The sequence below is a fragment of the Grampus griseus genome, assembly GCF_964374135.1.
Source record: "Grampus griseus genome assembly, chromosome: X".
Lineage (NCBI taxonomy): Eukaryota > Metazoa > Chordata > Mammalia > Artiodactyla > Delphinidae > Grampus > Grampus griseus.
This window is the reverse complement of record NC_138999.1, coordinates 107,768,616-107,791,073: the sequence shown is the minus strand read 5'-3', so window position 1 is coordinate 107,791,073 and position 22,458 is coordinate 107,768,616. Positions and strand designations below refer to the sequence as shown.

Here is a 22,458-nt window from a genome sequence, read left to right as displayed (position 1 = left end):
TCAGTTAGGAGGCTACTGTAGTTGTCAAGTCAAGACGAAACAGTAGCTCAGGAAAGGGTGGTAGCAGTGGAGAGGGTGAGAATTGAGTGGATTTGAAAAATGTTAGAAGATAGATATGGGACCTGAAGATGAGGAGCATTGGGTTTCAAGGATAATTCTTAGGACTCAAGTTTACACAGCTGGACTGATGGTGGTGCTATTCATTAAGATAGGAAACAGTAAAAGATCAGGTGCATGGGAGTCACATTCAAGATCTTGAGCTTATACATGCTGAGTTTGAAGTTCTTTCTTGATGTCCAAAATGTCAAGCAGAAAGTTGGCCATGTCAGTTTGGGACAAAGATAAAAAGTTGGGAGGCATTGGTATATATGGTGTAGTTGAGGCTAGGTGTAAGTGGGTATCTAAGTTAGGGAAAGTAATAACTGGGTATCTCTATCCAGTTAAGACACTACAGAACATGGAATAGAATTGTTTATCAATGAACTTTACGGGCTTCCTTTATGTACCCATCTGACATTAGAGTGTGATCTATATACATTTTTACAGTCACTTCTGTCCAATTTAACTACTATCATCAGTGGGCAATGCCCCCAATCAAAGAAAAGATCTATTTTTTGTACAGTGGTTCATCTACTAGCATACTATAAAGTTGTTCCTACAATACATTCTTCCCATATGAATATTTATCTATAACTCTATAGATAACCCTAACACTAACCCTATAGATTGGACAGAATGTTTATCTATAGGTTGGATAGATAATGGAGATTGATGAGCTGTATGTGAGCAGACAAGTAGCTAGCTCTCCAAATATTTTATCCCTGTGTGTACTAGTGTATAAGTGTGTGTTGCGCTGCAGTTCACACTCAAAAACCCCCTTTCTGCAGCTTCCAAGTTGTCTTCATAAAGTTAAATAAGGGAAAGGAGGGAAAGCCATTAGGGTTTAAGAGAAATTTATTAAGAGCTTATAGTCTTCCAGACACTGTTCTTAGTGGGTTTTATGTATTAACTCATTCAATCATCAAAACTACCCCAGGACATAGGTGTTATTATCCTATGTTTATAGATAAGGGAATAAATCCAAAGAAGGTATACTAACTGACCCAGTTCCAAGACCAGAAAACCACAGAAACAGAATCAAACCATGTTATGTGACTTCAAAGTCTACTCTCTTAACCACTACACTGTTGTGCCTCCCATAAAACATATAACCAGCATCGAATCTACCCTCTCAATAAACAAAGTCCAAGCTTGGGCTCTGACACATTTCTTCCTCTTAGAGAAGATAGAGAGAGAAAGGGCAAGGAAGAGGTCATAGAGTCAAAATTGCCTCTTTCCCTATAATTCTGTTTCTAGTAAATGAAATAATGTGATAAATCTTTCCGTTATTCCCCCATCTGACAGCATATGCCTTTAGTAGTGCCTTTGTTGGGGGAAACATAGCCTGCTGAGTCATCTCCACCAGTTTCTGCATCATGAGGTTTGGAGGAAGCCTCCCATCTGACTACAAACCAGGTTCACAGCTGCTTATCTTAGGAGGCTTGACAAGGTCACAGCTTGAAATGCTATGGCTGTATTATAATCAGAGATTAAGTGAAAATGTATTCAATTTAATCATTCAAGAATAGTTTGCCTTGTGTCTGTTATAAATAACAGTGTATCATTATCATATATTATTTTCAAACAAGCTTAATTAACTATATTTCTTTTTTTATTTAGTGCCTTATACTTGTTGATAAAGATAATGGAAAAGCTATACATACAAATATAGACAAGATGTCAAAAATATTCTTGAGGATAGCCTTGCTTTACATCTATATACAATGTATCAGAAACAATTATAAACCTCATTTCTGAAGACAAATGCCTTTATACCTGACAATGTGCTCCAGTCTCTAAAGCCTGTATTTGTAAGATCTATTTTTGTATAGAAGAATGTGAAAAGAAAGTTTCAGAATTGATCAGTTCTTCAAAAAGACTTGTTGCTAACCTTCCAATTTTCTTATTACCCTGCCTTTCTCTTTCAGTGCCTTTGTCCTGAGACTGTTTTAGTTTTGAAGTGAAAAATAGTAATATTTTCAAAATAATTTAAGTCATATTTAACAACCAAGTTTATGTTCATTATATCACAGTAAAATATCTTCGGCCTTAACTAATTTTAAACTGGTAATCTAACATTTTTTGGCTAGACAGATACTTTTCTTCATTCATAGATTAGAAAGGTAGACACAGTTGATAAAATTATTCAGTAGGCTGAAAAGAAACACATATAAATATAGAGAGATAAATTGATATAGATAATAATTCCACATAACTTTTTTGAATATATATAGATAGATACCTATATTGAAGTTATATATATATTTATATAACTTCAAACAAGTTATGTGGCAATATCACAAATCAATTCAAATCCTTCGCTTTCTCCCTTAAGTAATTTGATTTCAAAATATCTTACTTGTAATTTTTTGATATTTCATTTTGTTTTCTCTCCTTTCTTCTATTAGTTTATCAACAGGACAATCAAGTTTTACAAACCATTTAGTGCATATCTAGAAGGATGTGATGGTGTGAAAGAAGTAGAAAACATTACCTAACCCCTTGAGGAGTTTACAATCTGATTAAGAAAATAACATTTAAACATATTAAGTGATTAGAGAACAGGATAAGACAGTGCCCTGAAACCACACATAAAAGCCCCTATCCAATGGAGGGGAATATCGTGTAGGGGAGATAGGTGAGGCTAATACAAATTTATCCGGGTTTATGTTAGTAGCACAAAGCAGTAATGAATGTACAAATAGATTAGTAAGGACTGACAAGATGTTTACACTCATACACACAGTGGTCTTCACAGGTAACAAAAAGTAATGGAGACCCTGACATTCAGAGGGCCATGCAGACATCTGAAATTTTATCATCAGGCCATTACATCTACTGCTTTAACAATAAATGTACTGTGCATGACTTTATATATTATCAGACATTGTGTTTTCCTAAAAATGGAAGCAATAAAATGTAAATAAAGGTTCAAATTTGTAAGTTGACATAAAAAACTGTAAATCTCTCAACATAACTTGGCTCTGGTCTGGAAGTTTTACATCTTTAAGTACAAAGCTCAGAGAAATTTGAAAGTGCAGACATAAATGAAATGAAATGCGTTTCATGTATTGTATTCCAGATAAAATTAACACACTTCATTTATCAATACAAAATAGTAATCTGCACACTGACTACAAACACATTACTATACATAAATATTGCATATTTATATTATCAAAAAAGTGGAGACATAATATCAGGACAATTTATATGGGTGTTATTTTTACCAAACAAAAACCAAACAAATGTAGGCATATATTATTACATTTCATAAATATTAATTTAAAAGAATTTGTAAAAAAAATGTGCTTCAGAGATCGTATTTTTGCCTTTAAATATTCTACGGAAAGTGTTATACATAATTTGCATTCAGTATTTATTCATGTATTTTAGAAATTGTGGCTGTCTCTCAAAAATGCACAAGATGCAACACCTGTAAAATTTCCATGATGGGGTAGTTTACACGGTTTTTAAAGAGGCAGAAATAGAAAAATTGTATTTATAGAATAATATAGAGTAGTTGTTAGTCTTAAAAGCTTTGGAGTCAGACCGGGATTCACAACCCGACTTTACCATTTACTAGCTGTGTGACCATGGGGGAGTCATCATTACTCTTTCTGGGCCTCAGTTCTCTCATTTTAAATTATGGCTATAAAAATAGAACCTACGTCACCAAGCTATTGTGAGACTGAGTGCACATAAAGCATTCGAAGTGTTTAGCACAGCCCTCCAGCCCATGACACAAACAGGCTCTCAATAAATAATAGCTGTTATAAGAATTATTTTTACAATTGAAATATGTCTCTATCTATCTATCTATCTATCTATCTATCTATCTCCTCAAACGTTCAGCCTATTTGTTCTACCACAACAGTAAAAAATATGCCATGAAGTCTTACTGTATAATATCCATTTTTCTGAGGTTGAATTAAAAAAAAAAAAAGGAAAACATCATGGTAGGTTAAGTTAAAGGAATTTGCAGTCAGTTATTCTCGAGTAACATCAGTTCTAATTATGAAGTTGTCAGCACTCTTTTCATTGTCAGGTCACTCCCTATCCACCATCCTCACCCACATCTTGATATCGCATTAAACATGGGGAGGAATATGGGGGAGGAGTGGGCACTGGGACTTCGCAGCTGGACTGGAGTGGTGGGAAGGACCCATGGTTTACATACTTGGAGTTTGTGCATTTGAGGTGGGGTCGCAAAAAGGGCTTGGTGAAGGGGCATAAAAGCAGCAACAAAGTAACTCCCATGCTTTCCACTGATGGATCAGAAAAGTTAATCCACCTCCCCTCCCCATATGCACCCACTGAGCAAACACAGTTTTATAGCAGAAGATTGGGGTGTGTGCAGAGTTGGTATCAGCCACCAGCCACTTGTAACTCTGCGTAACTGAGCATGCCTGGATATGGGCTTGCCACTGCGGCTGCTCTGAAGCTGCAGAGCCACGTATGGACCGTCCAAATCCTTAGACTGCTAAACGCATGCTCTGAATTCCTACTCTTCACCACTGTGTTTATGTGGTTATATCCTTTTGGAAAGTTCTTCACTATGTGATTCTGGAAATCCTGTGCATCCCTCAGGGCCCTGCGCCAACGTCCCAGGGGGCCTCTCACACATGACAGGGCTCTGCCCAGGCTCCCCGGGCTTCTCCTGAGACTGACAGTGAGGACTGACCCTTCCCTCCCCAGAGCAGAGAAAGGGGTATCCCTCAGTCTCCTAGCCCTCTTCCAGTCAGCTCCACCGCCTGAGGGCTCTGAGGTTCAAGAGAAGTCAACACCCTGAACACCCACGCCCATCCTCAGTGCCGTCCCCTCAGATCCTGAGGCTTCCCTCTTGACCACAGGGTCCTAACCCCACCCCGGCGGGAAGTGGAGCCTGGGGAACTACATTTGGAATGCACCCCTCAAAGATTCTGGTGCAGGAGCTCAGGGGACTCAATTTGAGAAATACAGGGAAAAACTGGTTTAAAAAATAGGTTGAAACATTTTAACAGACACCGGTAGAGGGGCTGAGACAGGAGGGGCTGCAGGCGAGACCTAATGGGGAGGGCCTCTTTGCCTCTGCCAAACACTACCATCCCTGGTCAAGTTCACTATCTAATTGCAGCAAAGAGTCTCCCGAAATTGCACCAAGGGCACATTTGTTTCTTCGACAGATAACTTCAGCGCTCCTTCTAGCCTCATACTTGACTGTATTTTAGCTTTCAGAATTATTTAAGTAAGGATTTTAAGAAGGCTACTTGGTTCCTGTCCAGAGGGTAGTGAAACTCCCCAAGTAGGATATCAGGGGGCATGGGCAGGCGCACTAGATGTGTCCACACGGAGAAGCCTTGGGAATCCCGAAGCGCTGGTCCTGGGTGAGTCTCCCCCTCCTCGCGGGCTCCACTTCCCCCCCTCGCTCCCGCACCTATCCCACCCCTCCCAGTCCGGCGTGTGCTATCCAGTACCCCAGGCCCGCTCCCCCCGCCGCCTCCGCCCCCTCACACTCGCCCCCCGCGTCGTCCTCGTCCCACATCGACTTCGCTCCCGCCGCGCCGCCGGCCGCGCTTCCCGCCCTCGCTTCGATTCGCGCCGCCGCCACCCCAGCCGCCGCGCGCCGCCTGCGCTCCGCTCCCCCCGGCCACCTCTCCTCGTCCGGCCCGGCCGCCCTCGCCTCCGTCGCCGCCGCGCCCCGGACTCTGTTGGCTCCGCGCCCCGCGGACGCCCCGGCCCCCGGCCGACGCAGCCGTCCCCGCCGCCGCCACTCGCCCGCCGCCCACCATGGCCCCGAGGCAAACAGGTAGCAGGAAGCGGAAAGCGCCGGCGCTCGCGGCGTCGTCGCTGGGCTCGGCGGCGGGTGGGGACGGGCCGCTGCCTCCCAAGAAGCCCAAGCGGCCGGCGGCGCTGCGCTCGCTGCTGCACTACCTGAAGGGCCGCGAGGTGGGGGCGCGGGGCCGCCCCGGTCTCCCGGGCTTCGAGGGCAAGCTGCGCGGCTACGCGGTGCGGAAGCTGCCCGAGCTGCTGAGGGAGCGCGAGCTGGCGCTGGGCACCCTCAACAAGGTGTTCGCGTCGCAGTGGCTGAACGCCAGGCAGGTGGTGTGCGGCACCAAGTGCAACACGCTCTTCGTGGTGGACGTGCAGTCGGGCCACATCACGCGCATCCCCCTGATGCGGGACCGCGGGCCCGGGTCGGCCCGCGCCCAGCCGAACTGCGGCATCCACGCCATCCAGCTGAATCCCTCCAAGACGCTTCTGGCCACCGGGGGCGAGAACCCCAACAGCCTGGCCGTCTACCAGCTGCCCACGCTGGACCCCGTGTGCCTGGGCGACCGCCACGGCCACAAGGACTGGATCTTCGCCATCGCCTGGATGAGCGACACGGTGGCCGTGAGTGGCTCCCGCGACGGCACCGTGGCGCTCTGGAAGATGGACCCCGACATGTTCCACGGCAGCATCGCCTGGCACAACGACGCGGGCCTCCCCCTGTACGCCCACATCCGTCCCAGGGACGTGGAGACCATCCCCAGGCCCAGCACCAACCCCAGTAACCGCAAGGTGCGGGCCCTGGCCTTCAGCGGCAAGAACCAGGAGCTGGGAGCCGTGTCCCTGGACGGCTACTTCCACCTGTGGAAAGCCCAGAGCAACCTGTCCAGGCTGCTGTCCATCAGGCTGCCCTACTGCCGAGAGAACGTGTGCCTGACCTACTGCGACGAGTTGTCCCTGTACGCGGTGGGCTCCCAGTCCCACGTCTCCTTCCTGGATCCGCGGCAGCGCCAGCAGAACATCCGGCCCCTGTGCTCCCGAGAGGGCGGCACGGGTGTGCGCTCCCTGAGCTTCTACCAGCACATCGTCACCGTGGGCACGGGCCACGGTTCCCTGCTCTTCTATGACATCCGCGCGCAGACGTTCCTGGAGGAGAGGGCCTCGGCCAGCCCGCACTTCTCTCCGGGGCCCGCAGGGAGGAAGCTCAAGCTCACCTGTGGCAGAGGCTGGCTCAACCACGATGACCTGTGGGTGAACTACTTCGGTGGCATCGGCGAGCTCCCCAACGCGCTCTACACGCACTGCTACAACTGGCCCGAGATGAAGCTCTTCGTCGCTGGGGGGCCTCTCCCTTCCGGCCTCCACGGGAACTATGCCGGCCTCTGGAGCTAAGGATGGCCTCCGTGTCCTCAAAGTGCCCAGATACACCTTCCGGTCCCCTCTCGATTTCCTCCTTCACTCTGTGTTTGTGCTTTTACTCTGTGTGGCTTTTATCTTCCAGGTGGAAAGGGCCCAACTTACCTCTGCTCAGTGTGTTAGGCAAAGAGAGAGAAAGAAACAGAAGGCAAAAGTGGTCTCTTGGGCAATCAAAACTTGGCTTTCAGATTTTTCTGCACCTCCTCCAATATCACCATTTTTTTTTTTTTTTTTGCCTCTCTTACAAAGAATTTTGACTAATCCTTAACTGTGTTCTCTCTGAGTGATTCACATATGCTGTTTCTCTTGGCTGATGTAGTCATGGTTCCGACAACAATTTAGTACTTTAGTTTTATCAATATTTCAACAGTATGTTCAGGTCTTTTACACATTTCAGATGTATTTCTGGAAAATGTGTGCTAAAAAGTGTCTTTTGGGCTGGTCTGAGGAACAACCCATCATGTAACAGAGCAGGTTTATAGCCCTGCTCCAGTTAGAAAATGCATTTCAAGTTCTAGATTGCCACCATTTGGGGTATGTTTCATTTGGAGGTTGGAAACTCAGTGTTTGTTGTTTGTATATTGTTGGTGTATAAAATACTTTAAAATATGTTCTCTTTGTTAAGAAATCTCACAATGATGTTCATCCTATTAATCACAGTTTTGATTATTTAGTAGAAATTTAGCCTTCTTGTTTAAATCTGCTGTATTATGGCCTGCTTCCTTGGGTAGCATTTATGGTACAGATTTTAAGAGCTAATCAAAACTGGCCTATATGTGGCAGGACAATCAGGGAGGTACTTTTTGGGGTAAACATTTCTTTACATTTCAGGTAACACTATCCAGGCAGCCATTTACAGAGAAAGGCTGACTGTTGTGCTCAATGCAGGTGTTGACAATTTTTTATTGTATACCTGGATAAGTCTTCTATCTGGATTGAGTATATGATGTATTGCAGGAAAAAAAAATAAAACATATTCAGCATTTTAGTAATTAAGTGCTAGGCTGAAGTTTTTGAATGCTTAAACATACATTTTACTTTTTCTTAATTGTCCTTCTAGGAATATATTTATCAAAGTCAAAGTCTTCCAGGAGAGAAACTGAAGCTGAAATATCACCTATGCATACAGTACTCTGTACATTTGTTTTTGAACAGCAAACTTATTCTATTATGGGTTAAAACATTCAATGACATCTTCAATACCTTATCTAAATATACTTGCTACAGGTTAGGACAGTTAGGGGTCTTGTCGTGCTTTTAAGATGATTTAACACACTGGTTTTCATTTACACAAACATACATATTGTGCTTATAACCACCTACTCACATATACTGTGTATTTGTGTATATGTATATGTTACTTCCCATGTGAGGAAAAGGCATAGATGTATGCCATTTTACATATGCAGATATTTCATATATTTTAAACTACATCTATCAAGACTTCCCACTTGGTCTCTATTTTTGTTTTGTTTTATTTTAACTTAAGTAATACTTGCATATGAAAAAAGAATCATACTTTATAAAAGGTGTATAGTGAAAAGTGAGTGTCATACCCCAAGTTCCCTGATCTGCCCATAGCTCAAAGGCAGTACATCTTGTGTGTCTATCCATTTAGAGAGAGTCTATACATATATAAACACATATGTATGTGTGTATGCAATTTTTACACAAATGGTAGCACATGTTTTACATACCTGTGCCTTTTTTATCACAAAACCTTAGAGTCTTTCTCATACATATCTACCTAATTCATTTTAATTGTATATTATTCCCTAAAATATGGCTGGAACATATTTTATTTCTTCATTACACTTTTGATGAGCATTTATATTGGTTCTTATTTTCTGTTACTATGAACTGTTCTGCAATGATTACTTAGGTGCATACATCTTTATGCACATGTGTAAGTGTATCTGCAGGGATAAATTCCTAGAAATGAAATTTCTGGGTCAATTTTATATTTAATAGCCATTGCCAAATTACCCTCCAAAGAGGTCCTATCAACTTAACCTCCCATAAGTAATGTATGCAAGCCTGCTTTACCACACTCTTGCCAACAGTGTGTCATCAAATTCTGTGCTCTTTGCCAATCAGATATCCACTTGATCTTGATCCTTTGTTTCTAAGCCACTGTGGCTGAGTTAACTAGATTTGTGGTCAGAGTACCAAGTAGGTTCTGAAACAAAGATCAAGAATATGAGGAAATGAGGGCAAGCAATAAAAATACTGTCAAACCAAAGGCAGAGAACACCTACAGTTCAGGTTCACATATCTGCAGATGGATTATAAAAGACTACATTTCTTAAATGCTTAGCTGGAGCTAGTAGCGTTTCCTGGTTTATTGCACCCTGGTTTCTCTTGTAGTCAATGCATCACATGTCACTGAAGAAAATCCAAGAAGGAGATGATGAGAGCCTGTGCTAGGATATTTGAGGTAAGTGTGGAGAGGGAGGAAGGTATTAGAAAAATGAGGGGAAAATTAAGTGAACAAGCAGTATTTGGTATTTCACGTGAAGGGTGAAGAAAGCCAAAGAATTTAGGTGGACTCTAAGGCTCTGAGATTGAATGCAAATGAATAGTGGCAACAAATGAATATAGAAAATATAGCCACAGATGATACACGTGGAGGGTGATTAACTCAATTGCGGACATGTTGAATTTGCGGTGCCTATTTGGCATCAGGAGAACACACCCAGTGAAGAACTGGTTATATATTCCAGAATGAGATTTCTCACTGCTGGGAAGGTGAGTGATATGAAACGCTGGGAAACGCTCCCTTTTAGGGGCAAGCAGAATAGAAAAGCCTATAAAAGGGGGGGGGGATATAAAATAGAAGAGGCTTATTTTATTCAAATGCCATGACCTCATCAGCATGAGACAACAAATATTTCTAATTATTTTATAATTACAATAACTTTTGAGTCTCCACCTCAGTCACAAAAGGCCAGTTTTACTGCTGGCACCAGTATGCCTGGCAGTCATGCCAAAGCCCTGGCAGCCTCACAGAGGTGGAGTATCACCTCATCACCAGCTGCTACTAGCCTGTGTTTGAGTTCCTGCCTCAATCCCACAGGTGCAGGTCTCTGCCACTTTTCCCATTCTACCAAAGGACAAATGGGGTGTCCAGGGGAGGATGCTCTTTTCCTCAGCATCACGATCACAAAAGCACAAATACAGAGAATTAGAGGTGAAAAAGAAAAAATAACCACAGGCACAGATTTATTTATAAGGCAGGTAACTGTAAAATCTGAGTGAAGAAATTATCAGAAGATACAAATAACTAAACCTTTTCCCAGAAGTAATGAGAAACAAGAACAGAAAACTGAGAATGCTATCTTGTTTAACCTTCCCTTTCCTCCAAGAAAATCACACACATAAACATATAAACATATAATAGGCATGCTCAGCCTGACGGTCTCACAAATAAATTATTTCACATTGTCAAGGAATATTTCATTTTGAGCCACTTCAGGACCCAAAGAGAAAAGTTTACTCTTTCCTATATGAGGCCAGCATAGTATTAATAAAAACCCTGACTAAAATTGTGCAAAATGAGAAGAGACCAGTTTTACATATATAGATAAATAAATGAAATGTATCTTTTAAAAACACTGAATATAATCCATCAGTGTATTAAAAGGAAACCATACCCTGGCAAAGTGAAGCTAGTTCCTTGAATGCAAAGCATGTTCACTTATTGAGAAATCTATTATTTCAATGTATCATATTAACAGGTCAAATAAGACACATGCTCATGTTAATAAATTCTAATAAATAATTTAATAAAACCCTACTACAATTCTGATAAAGTCCTTAGTAAAGTATGAAGAAATATAATCTTCACATGGCGAGTGTGTACGTGTGTTGTGTTTCAAACCTGAACCATAGTCTTCCTTAATGGTACAACATTGAATAGAGTTAAATAGAACAATAAAATTCCTCACAGAGGAATTCCTATGAAAGTAAGGAACAAAACAAGGATTCTAAAAATCATCACTAGTGTTTAATATTATTATAAAAATTCCAGATATGGCAGTTTTAAAAGATAGGAAAATAAAAAGTATAAATATTGGAAAAGAAAGAAGTTATAATTATTTGCAGATGATATGACTGTAAAAAAAAAAAAAAAAAAGAAATCCAAAAGAGCATCAATAGCAGGAGTGATTTTTGAAACGGCAAGCACAGTTGGAGAACTGTCCATGGATGGGCTTGGCTAGCTGGACCCTTCTCCAAATGATGGAATACTAGACAATTCTGGAGTTGATTATTTACTGACATGGAGAAGTAGCCTTGATAATGTTAGATGAAATAAGAAAATTGCAAACCAGAGGCATACTATAATCCCATTTTTGTTTCAACTAGGAGGAGGAAGATGAGAGGAATAAGCATACAGTATATATAAGAATATATACAAAAGCATTAACTGTATGTCTCTAAGAGATGGTATAATAGGGGACTTTTTTCCTATTTTATATATTTATGTAATATTTGAACAGTCTGTACTGACATGTATTTCTTTAGTAAACATAAGGGGAAAAAAACAATGAAGACACATTTTAAAAGGCCTGGTTGGAGAGGGGAGGAGGAGGAAATGATCAATGGTGCTCAATGCAGCAAGACGCTAAAGGTGAGACAAATTCGTTTTCATGTAATGTGGAAGTCCACGGAGGCCTTTTGCCAGAACAATTGCAATAGTAATCAACTGCATGCTCTCCAAGAAGGATAAAGATTTCAGTGTGTTTCAAAATTGACCATGGGACCCTTGGTCCCATTAATACCTGACAGACTGGTTTTCTATTTACCTCTTCTCATCTCATCAAACCAGTTGATTTCAGACAAGTAGGGTGAGAGTTACATAGGCACTACCTCAGTGTCTGCAGAATAGTGATTAAATGTTCCTGATCCAGATGCGGAGCAAAGAGAAGACATGACCCAGCACCTACCAATTTCAAGAATCTGTGTTGTACTTTAGCCTTTCCTGGTTAAAATTATAATATGTTATAATAATAATTATAATATAATATATATATGAATTATATATACATATATATATATATATAAAATTCATAGCCAGAGGCTAATTTGAAGAACCTCTAACACTAGAGACTTTCAGTTTTTTTGGATACTCATTTTTTCCCCCAAAACATCCTGCTTATTATATGCCACAATTTTAGTTTGAGTCTTGACACCTAAATGTCCATTAATCTTCTCTAGCTCCACATTCCCAACTATAATTATAGGGGAGTGGTGAATTTTAGCTTTGGAATAGACCAAGGTATATTCTCAGTAATTGCTGTAACACTTAAATCCATTCCCATCTCTGATAACCTTAACTGATAATAAGGCCAGTCCTACACTATATTCATCTAATTTCTGATGAGGTTTTATTATTTATAGGAGGCTAGGAGAAATATAATCACTAAGAACTTTTAAAAGGTGTATTGAGTCTATAGTCACAGATGGGGGAGAAACATAATTCATAAAGTCTTTTTTTTCCTCAATATTAGGACTTGAGCACTGTTAACACGTGGGAACATATTTGCTGCACATACTTCCCTATGGTTAATCAGAGGTCTTCTGAAATCTAGACACTTTCACTTACAAAGGATTAAATATCACAGATATTTAACATTGGGGATATAAAGCAAAACTGAGATATAATACATAAATTTGCTCATTTGTCTTGCTTTTCACTAGGTTTTACCCAGTAATTACTCATGATATTGACACACAACATAATAGCTGATTGATATAACTATAAATGAGTCGATTCATTGAGAATCATTCAAACCAGTGATTTAGACTAATGTGGACCAAACCACCAACTGTTAACAGTAATAATCTTCCTCAGCCAGCCCATCTAGCTGTTTTCAATTTGGCAACCTGAGAATACAATATTGTTCTGGAAAACCAAATAAATATTCTCTATAGAAGAAGATAAAAGACTAAAATCATGCATTAAATAATTCCCTTTTTAAAAGGCAACTTCCCATAAGCAAAGAAGCAGAGACATCATAGTAGGATCAGAACCTTCTGCTGAGAAGGAGCATTAGATAGAGACAGATATTTGACCTTCAAGATCTCAATAGAATAATGATCCTTGTGTCACATCTATATACATAAGTAGTAGCCAGTATTTCATCTTCACTTGCAAAGGGATTTCATTACTATGCCTGTTTATTGGGGTCTCTATCTTTGTGTGAGTGTTCACATATATAAACACTTGCTCCAGACAGAGATAAACTATCTTCAACGTGAGGAGCTCAAGGTAATGTCTTATTAAAATCTTGAATCTTCTTTGTTTTACGTTATAACTCTCTCTGGGTGATTCACCCAGTCTCAAAATGAAAAACACAAGTCAAACTAATGGCAGAGCACTGCAGTCACCCCCGGCATCTGTTATTGTTGTTGTATTTTTTCCAATTTGCTGGTATGAGCTTTGAGTAATGAATGATAACTTGGCACCACCATTCTTTGAGAATATATAAACATTTAAAAAAATCTCAAAACTTCAAATCTAAGTAATAACCAAGTCTTCATTTTACCTCAATATTTTGAGTTGCTGCTCAGATAATAGCAATTAGTTCTGACATTGTAAATGTCAAATATCAAGGTACAAAGTGTATACTGTTCATTATGCAGCACTTATGGGAAATCAGATGACGGAAGTGACTACCTTTCAGAATCTATACTACCAATTAAGCTTTTCCTAAGGTCACTTCTTATAAAGAAAAAGAAAATGGTAAATAAATATGACAGTTTATTCATCTGTTATTATGAGTATGCACCTACAGAATATAAGGTCAAGAACAGGTAGGTGTAGGTCTATACATTAAAGATCATATAGTAAAACACTCTGATTTTTAAGGATCAAGATACTTCTATAATGGTCATTTTAAATGTATTTCCTGACTTATAATTTTTAAAATGACAAAATGTACACATAATGTAACAAAAACTCATGTTTCTACCTTCTAGAATTAACTGAAAGTAAAACCATGGATGAAGTAGAAGCCCTCCTTGAACGCTATAAATTACCTTCTCACCTCCCCAGAGGTAAACACTCACTATAACAGTTCAGCAAGTATCTGTCCAGTTCAAGTTTTATACTGTTATCTATTTATATTTACTTAACAAATTCTTAAGTACTTAGCATGTGCTAGACAGTTAACACTTTCCAAAGATTTGCTTACTTAACCCTCATAGTAATCCACATTTTACGGATGATCACTTTACAAAGGAATAATTAAATAATTTGCCCAAGGTCATAAGAGGTGGTAAGATGCTGAGTTATATCCAGAGTCAGTCCATACATATAAATGTTTCCATCTATAATATACAGAATGACTTTTATTAATTTTGAGTGCATTACAAAATTTACATAAATTATATACTGAATTTATTCAGCAATTTGTTCTTTTTTTACTCAACATTATGTAATTACAATCTTCTAATGATATGTGTATGTATCTATTTAGTTTATTTTCACCATTGGATCATCTATTATATGAATATACCACAATTGGTGTATTATATCAATGGACAATTGGGTTCTTACCAAATTTACTGTGTTTCAAACTATGTTGCAATACACACATTTTAAAAAATATTGTGATGCGCACATGAGATAACTACTCTAGATTTTTCTTAAATGAAGAGGACTTGTCATTTTACAGAGTGTGTGCATTTTCAATTTGCTTCATGCTGCCAAAACAGAACTCTAAGCTTCCTGGGGTAAGAGTAATTCTGATGACCCCAAGGATGGCTGGCCTCAGGTATACATACACCTTCTCCCAGCAATACAAGAAATAATCATGCTGTTAGGGGATTTTGCAGATATAATTAAAATCTCAAATCAGTGGATTTTAAAATAGGGAGATTATCTGGGGTGGACTTAATCAGGTGAACTCTTAAAAGGGACTGGGCTCTTCCTGGAGAGAAAAAAATTGAACCACGAGAGGTTTTTGACACAAGAGATATTCTCTGTTGCTGACTTTGAAGATGGAGAAGTGACATTAATAGGATCTGTGGGTGGCTTATAGGAGTTGATAGTGACCCCCAGCCAACAGTCAGCAAGAAAATGGGAATTTCAGTCCTTCAACCACACACACACAAAAAAGACAAAAACATAAACAAAAAACTGAATTCTGACAACAACATGAACAAACTTAGAAGTAGATTCTTCCCCAGAGTCTCTCTCTGGACAAGAACAAGGTAGACCAAGATCTTGATTTCATCCTTGTAAGATTCTAAGCAGATAACCCAGTTCTGTTGTGTCTGGACTTCTAACCTACAGAAGTGTGGGGTAATAAATGGAGATTGTTTTAAGCTGCTCAGTTTGTGGTAATTTGTTGGGCAGCAATAGAAAACTAACACTGGCTGTGTCAAGTTTTATTCTTGTAAATGGTGTATAAAATTTCCTTTTGTCTCATATCCTCACCAACACTTGATATTTTTAAATATTTTCATTTTTTCCAGTCTGGTGGATAAAATATGACATGTTATTGTTGTAATTTGAATATCCTTGTTTACTAGCAACCAGATGATTTTATAGAGGATTAAAGTTAAACCAGAGTGAATGTGTTTACTCATGTCATACAGCTAATTAAGAAGCAGAACAAGGCTTAAACGTTTGACTTAATAAAATGAGATATATCACTCTTCTGAAAACCCACTGAAAAAGCTTTTATCTTAGTCATTCAATAAATATAAAGGGAATGTATGTCTTACATCTACATCACTGTACGTTGTTTATCACTGTACTATAAGTATATTCTACAGCTGAAAGACAAGCTAAGAAAAACATGGTTGAGATGAGGAAAGGGATAATTATGTATCTCATTGCTTTTTTATAAAATGTGTCTTATTGACTACATTTTTACTAATCATTAGAGCTGCCACTGTCAAAACAAGCATGCACTGCACTAATTCTCTTTCCATTAACAATTAAATAACAGTGATGGAACCTGAAAGAATAAACATGCACTGTGAATTCAGTACTATTTTACAGTAGCTACTACATAACTGCTACCCAAGTTCCTCATATGCTTTGCAAATATAAAATAGAAGAATACCCATCTTTAGACAACAGTGATAGGAAAACCTCTGTAGATTACAAATTCATCTCTGAAGTTAAGAGTCACAGATTTTTCCTTGCTTATTTATTCAGTATAATAATAGCACAAGCATTGCATGCTAAGTGTATTTTTCTATGTAAAAATAAATATTGAAACTTCTAATTAAATAAAAAAATAAGAATGGCAATCCTTAAAATTGTAATGGTAACTGTTAACATGTTCACATCTGTAGTGAATACACTTTTTCTACCAATGAGTTCCAGATTTTGGTCAATTGAATAATGGCAGAGTTTAGAGGGAATGCCTCTATGTTGCTAAACATTAACAAACAAGCCTAAACAGATGTACACATATCAAGGTGAGGTCTAGACATATAGCAGGGCTTAAGACTAGACTCCTCCCTCTCCATTCCCCTAAATCATCAACCTATTCATGTCTAGTCTAAAATGTCTCTTGGATTTTTCTCCTCAGGTTATTTCCTGCTACTACTGGCCTAATTCTGACCCTTGTCTCCTCAAAATGGAATTTTTAAATAATTTCCTATATTGTCCTACATCCTCATTCTTTACCAATCCATATTTTATTGTCAATATTTACCTTCCTAAATCCAGGTCTCCTTCTATGCTGTCCAGTATGGTAGCCACTAGTGACATGTGGCTAGTAAAATTAAAATTAATTAAAATGAAATAAAATTTCACCACAGTTCCGACAAGTGGTTAATAATAACATCTGGCCAGCAGCTACCGCTTTGGATATTGCCAATACACACTACTTCTACTATTGCAGAAGATTATAATAGACAGTGATGCTCTAGATTATTGGTTCACAGTTTTAGTGGGATATCAGAATCAAACTTTGGATCCACACAGAATTTGTCCAAGAATGCTTTATAGCAACATTACTAATAATAGCCATTAGGTAAAAATAACCCAAATAGTGATCAACTGAAAAATGGATAAACAACTTATGATATATCTATACAATGGTATATTATTCAACAATAGATGGGAATAAAGTATAACACATGCTATAACATGGATGACCCCTGAAAAAATGCCAAGTGAAAGAAGCCACTCACAAAAGACCGCCTATTTTATTATTCTGTTTATATGAAAGGTCCAGAATAAGCAAATCCATAGAGGTAGAAAGTAGATAGTTCTGATTGTTGCAAAACTCTGTAAATATACTGTAAACCAAAGAATTACACACTTTTAAAGTTGTGAATTTTATGATGTGTGAATTATATCTCAATAAAGCTGTTATAACAACAAAAAGAATTGAATTGTGGAGGTTTTAAACATCAGACCCTGGGTCGTAACTCAGTCCCACAAAATTAGAATCCCTATGCAGGATACAGGAAGATAGATAGATAGATAGAGCGAGCTAGAGATATAATATATAATGTCTCTATAATGTCTATTTACCTATCATCTATCATGTATATATATATATCAACAAGTTACCCTGATGTTCATACAGGGTTGAGAACTACTGCTGTTTGCTATGATTCCCTCAAGGGCAGGGACCATGTCTTATTGAGCCTTTGATACTCAAAAATACTATAAACGAATCAAAATTGAATTGTAAAAAATGTTCAAATAACCCACAGCAAGGTAGGAAAAGTAAAAGAGTCAACCAAAAGTGGAGAGAACAAAGACTTAAGCAAAAGAATACAATGGCAGACTTAAGCCCTAACATATCAATAATTGTATTAAATGTATATGATCTAAATATGCCAATTAAAACTCAGAGATTATTACAATGGATTTATAAAGCCTGACCCAGCTGTATTCTGTCTACAAGAAACTTTCTTCAAATATAGTAATATAGTCAGGTTGAATGTAAATATATATATATATATATATATATATATACACACACACACATATATATAATGCAAAATTTAATCAAAGGAAAGCAGGAGTGGCTATATTAATATCAGATAAAGTCAACTTCAGAGCAAAGAAAATTGCCAAAGACAGAGAAGGATATTATATAAAAGAGTCAATACCCCAAGGACACATAGAAACTCTAAATGTGTATATATCAAAGAACAGAAATGCAAATTATAGGAGACAAAGCTCATAGAATTGAAAGAAGAAGTAGACAAATCCACAATACTTTAACACCCTTCTCCTGACAACTGATAAAACATCTAAGTAGAATATAGCAAGGGCATAGAAAACAATACCATCATCTAATAGCATCTAATTGACATTATGGCATACTCTACCCAACAACAGCAGAATACATATTCTTTACATGTTCCCATACAATATGTACAAGATAGACCATATCCTCAGACAAAAAAGAGAATTCAACAAATATAAACATTTGAAATCATACAGAGTGTATTCTTTAACCACAATGAAATCAAGCTAAATTAAATAACATAATGATATTAGGGAAATCCAAGCACTTGGAAACTAAACAACACACATTTAAATAATGCATGTGTCAAAGAGGAAGTCTCATAGGGTAATAAAATATACAGTTGACCCCTGAACAACATGGGGGTTAGGGACACTGACTCTCCGAGTAGTCGAAAATCCACATGTAACTTATAGTTGGCCCTCTGTATACATGGTTCCTCCATATCTCGGTTCCACATCTGCAGATTCAACAAACCACAGATCCTGTAGTACTGCTGTATTTACAACTGAAAAAAAATCTATGCATGAGGGGAACCACACAGTTCCAGTCTGTGTTGTTCAAGGGTCAACTGTACATTGAAATGAATGAAAATGAAAGTAAAAAATATCAAAATTTGTAGGAAGCAGCTAAAGCAGTACTGAGATGGAAATTTATAGCACTGAACATGTACATTAGAAAAAAAGAAAAGTATCAAATCAATAATCTAAGCTCTCATCTCAAAAACCTAGGAAAAGAAGAGCAAAATAGGTCCAAAGAAAATAGAAGAAAGAATATAATAAAGATTTTAAAAATCAATGGAATTGAAAACAGGAAAACAATAGAGAAAATCAGTGAAACTAAAGATTTGATTCTTTGAAAAGTTCAATAAAATTGACAAACGTCTAGCAAGACTTACAAAGAGCAAAGATACATATAATCAACATTGGGAATAAAACAAAGGATATCAATACAGACCCTAAAGACATCAAAGGATAATAAGAGAAAACTACAAAAATCTCTTCACAGATAAATTTGATAAATTAGGTGAAAAGGATCTATTCCTTGAAAAACAAAAACTACCTCAAGTTACTTAATATGAAATATACAATTTTAATAGAAGTGTAATTATTAATGAACTTTAATTGGTAATTTAATAACTCTCCCCCAAAATCTAGAAATCTATCAAATGTTTAAAGAAGAATTAACACCAATTTCCAATTCATTTTCTGAAGTTAGTAATACCCTGATACCGAAACCAGACAAAGAGAATACAAGAAAACTACAGACCATTATCCCTCCTGAATATACATGCAGACATCCTTAACTAATATTGGCAAACAGAATTCAGCAATATATACAAAGAATTATTCACCATGACCATATAAGTAAGGTTTTTCCAGGTATGCAAGGCTGGTTAAATATTTGAAAATTAGTATAATTCATCATATTAAAAGCCTAAAGAAAAAAATCACATGAGCATATCAATCAATGCAGAAAAAGCACTTGACAAAATTCAATACTCGTTCATGATAAATAATTACAGAAAAATAGGAATAGAAGGAAACTTCTTCATCTTAATTAGGACTAGCTACAAAGAGACAACATCTAACGTTATACGTAATGGTGAAAAAGCTTTCTCCTAAGTTCATGGACAATGCAAGGATGTCCTCGCTCACAATTCTCACTTACAATAGTGATGAAAATCCTAAACATTGCAAGGTAAATAAATAAATTAATTAAATGTGAATCATAAAGGAAGAAGTAAAATTGTCCTTATTTGGAGATGACATCTGATTGTCTATATAGGAAATCCCAGAGAATCTACAAAAAGAAATCATAGAACACACGATTTCAGCAAGATCATAGGCTATATGAAAACATGCAAAAATTAATTGCATTTCCACATGCTAGCAATCAACATGTAGACACCAAAATTTAAAATACAATACTACTTACAATTTCTCAAAAAACTGAGGGGTTTCCCTGGTGGCGCACTGGTTAAGAGTCTGCCTGCCAATGCGGACATGGGTTCGAGCCCTGGTCCGGGAAGATCCCACGTGCTGCAGAGCAACTAAGCCCGTGCACCACAACTACTGAGCCTAAGCTCTAGAGCCCGTGAGCCACAACTGCTGAGGCCCGCATGCCTGGGTCCCATGCTCTGAAACAGAGAGGGTCCACTGCGGTGAAAGGTCTGTGCACTGCAGCGAAGAGTGGCCCCTGCTCGCTGCAGCTAGGGAAAGCCCACGTGCAGCAACAAAGACCCAACGCAGCCAAAAATAAAATAAATAAAAATAAATAAATTTATTTTAAAAAGAAAAAAAAAAGTGAGATACCAGAGCTGGTATCCCTGTCTGGGCAAGGCCAAAGGCTTTGCTCAGAAATTGTGCTAGTCCATAGGCTGTCCTCTGTCGTGAGGCAGGGCTGGAGGAAGAGCTCTGCAGCTGCCCTGGTACTCTGGCTAAGCTTCTTGGTAGAGCAGGACTGGAGACTATGCTCCACGGGAAGGGCTGCTAACTCATTTCCCTGTCCAGGTGGGCCACAGAATGTGCTCCACGACTGCCAGACATCTATGGCTAGGCTTCCTGTTGGGGTGAACCAGAGGCTATGCTAAGCAGTTAGGTGGGGCAGTGAACTTGCTTCCCTGACTGAGGAGGACTGTATATAGAATGGGCCCCATTGCCAGTATGGTATGTTAGCTGGAGACCCATACTAGGCAGAACCACCTACTGAGCTCCCTGGCCAGACAAAGCCACCAGTTAAGCTCTGCAAATGGGCCAAGCCACTGGCTGCGTTCTCAACGTGGGGGCCACCACCTGCCAGAACATGGTCTGCCAAGATCTGAGCACGGTTGCTGTAATCCCTGTTTCTATTTGATCCCACATGGTCCAGCTCCACAGATTACCCCAAGATCCCTGTGAGATGAAAACCAAGTGGTTCTCCCCAAAAGTGTCCTGCAATGCTGGAAGAGCTGAATGTTCACCTTGGGCTCTCTTTTTCTCACTGGAGAAACCTTAGGCCCAGTGTGGTGCTAAGTTAAGTTTTTGCCACCTTTTTCGAGGACAATTCTGCAATGTACATCACACCATGTCTACTTCTATATCTTAAAGAAGTAATTAAAGTTGTGCAAAAATATGTACAAATATCAGCATTCACAAAGTGGAAAGGGCCGTTGATTTATTATTATTTAATTTTGGATGTAAAGGTCTGGAACTTTCTGCCGGTCCTAGAAATGGACTGTGTACAATTATTTGAAGAATTTGAATGCTATTACAAAACAGTTTATGGGTGACTTTGCATGGTGCTTGACATGACTTCAATATGTTCATTCCAGTGGAAACAGGAATTCTTGATTTAAAAAAAAAGGTACTAGGAGGGATAACACATAAAGCCATTCATGTTTAGAGTGAATGGGTTCCTCATCTAAAACACAGAACATTAAAAAAAAAAAAACTATTTGAGTGATTCTTTTCTAAATTTCCCCAAAGATAGAATGGAACTAGAACCATTCTAGTTGCACAAGTAGAGTTACTTCATTACACACAAGGAATGCCTTAGGGCATTTGTGCTTAATTTTAATTCTCTCTCTAGAACCCAACTGAGAAAGGGTAGCAGCTATTGATATGAAAAGCAGAGAATAGGTTTCTAATAACCAGACCCTGCCAGGAGGTAAATTTGGATACGGGAGAATGTAGGAGGGAGAGATCTAGGACGTGGGGCGTTTCCTGGACTAACTGGACATATGTGGTTAGCTCTATCTTGGGGCCCTAAGTGACAAGAGGAAACTGGGCACTGTCATTCATTTGTTTGACAAATATTCATTTAGTACACAGACTTTGATAGGCATTGAGTATAATAAAGAAAATAAAACATAGTCCCTGTCCTCAAGAAACTCACTGCAATTATTACTAAGCAATTATTTTTTTAAACTACATAATGCTAAATAAAAGTAAATATTAATCAATGTGTTAAGTGATTATAT

At 38.7% G+C, this 22,458-nt stretch overlaps 1 protein-coding gene across 1 annotated transcript; it reads left to right on the top strand.

Annotated features, from left to right (window-relative positions):
• Window positions 1–5,847: 5,847 nt before the first annotated feature.
• On the top strand, window positions 5,848–7,242 carry LOC309839863 (DDB1- and CUL4-associated factor 12-like protein 2; the record flags this gene model as incomplete). Its single annotated transcript, XM_082681837.1, has 1 exon — window positions 5,848–7,242. The coding sequence occupies exon 1, from the start codon at window positions 5,869–5,871 to the stop codon at window positions 7,240–7,242; it is 1,374 nt and encodes a 457-aa protein (XP_082537963.1). The 5' UTR covers window positions 5,848–5,868.
• Between the last annotated feature and the right edge of the window lie 15,216 nt (window positions 7,243–22,458).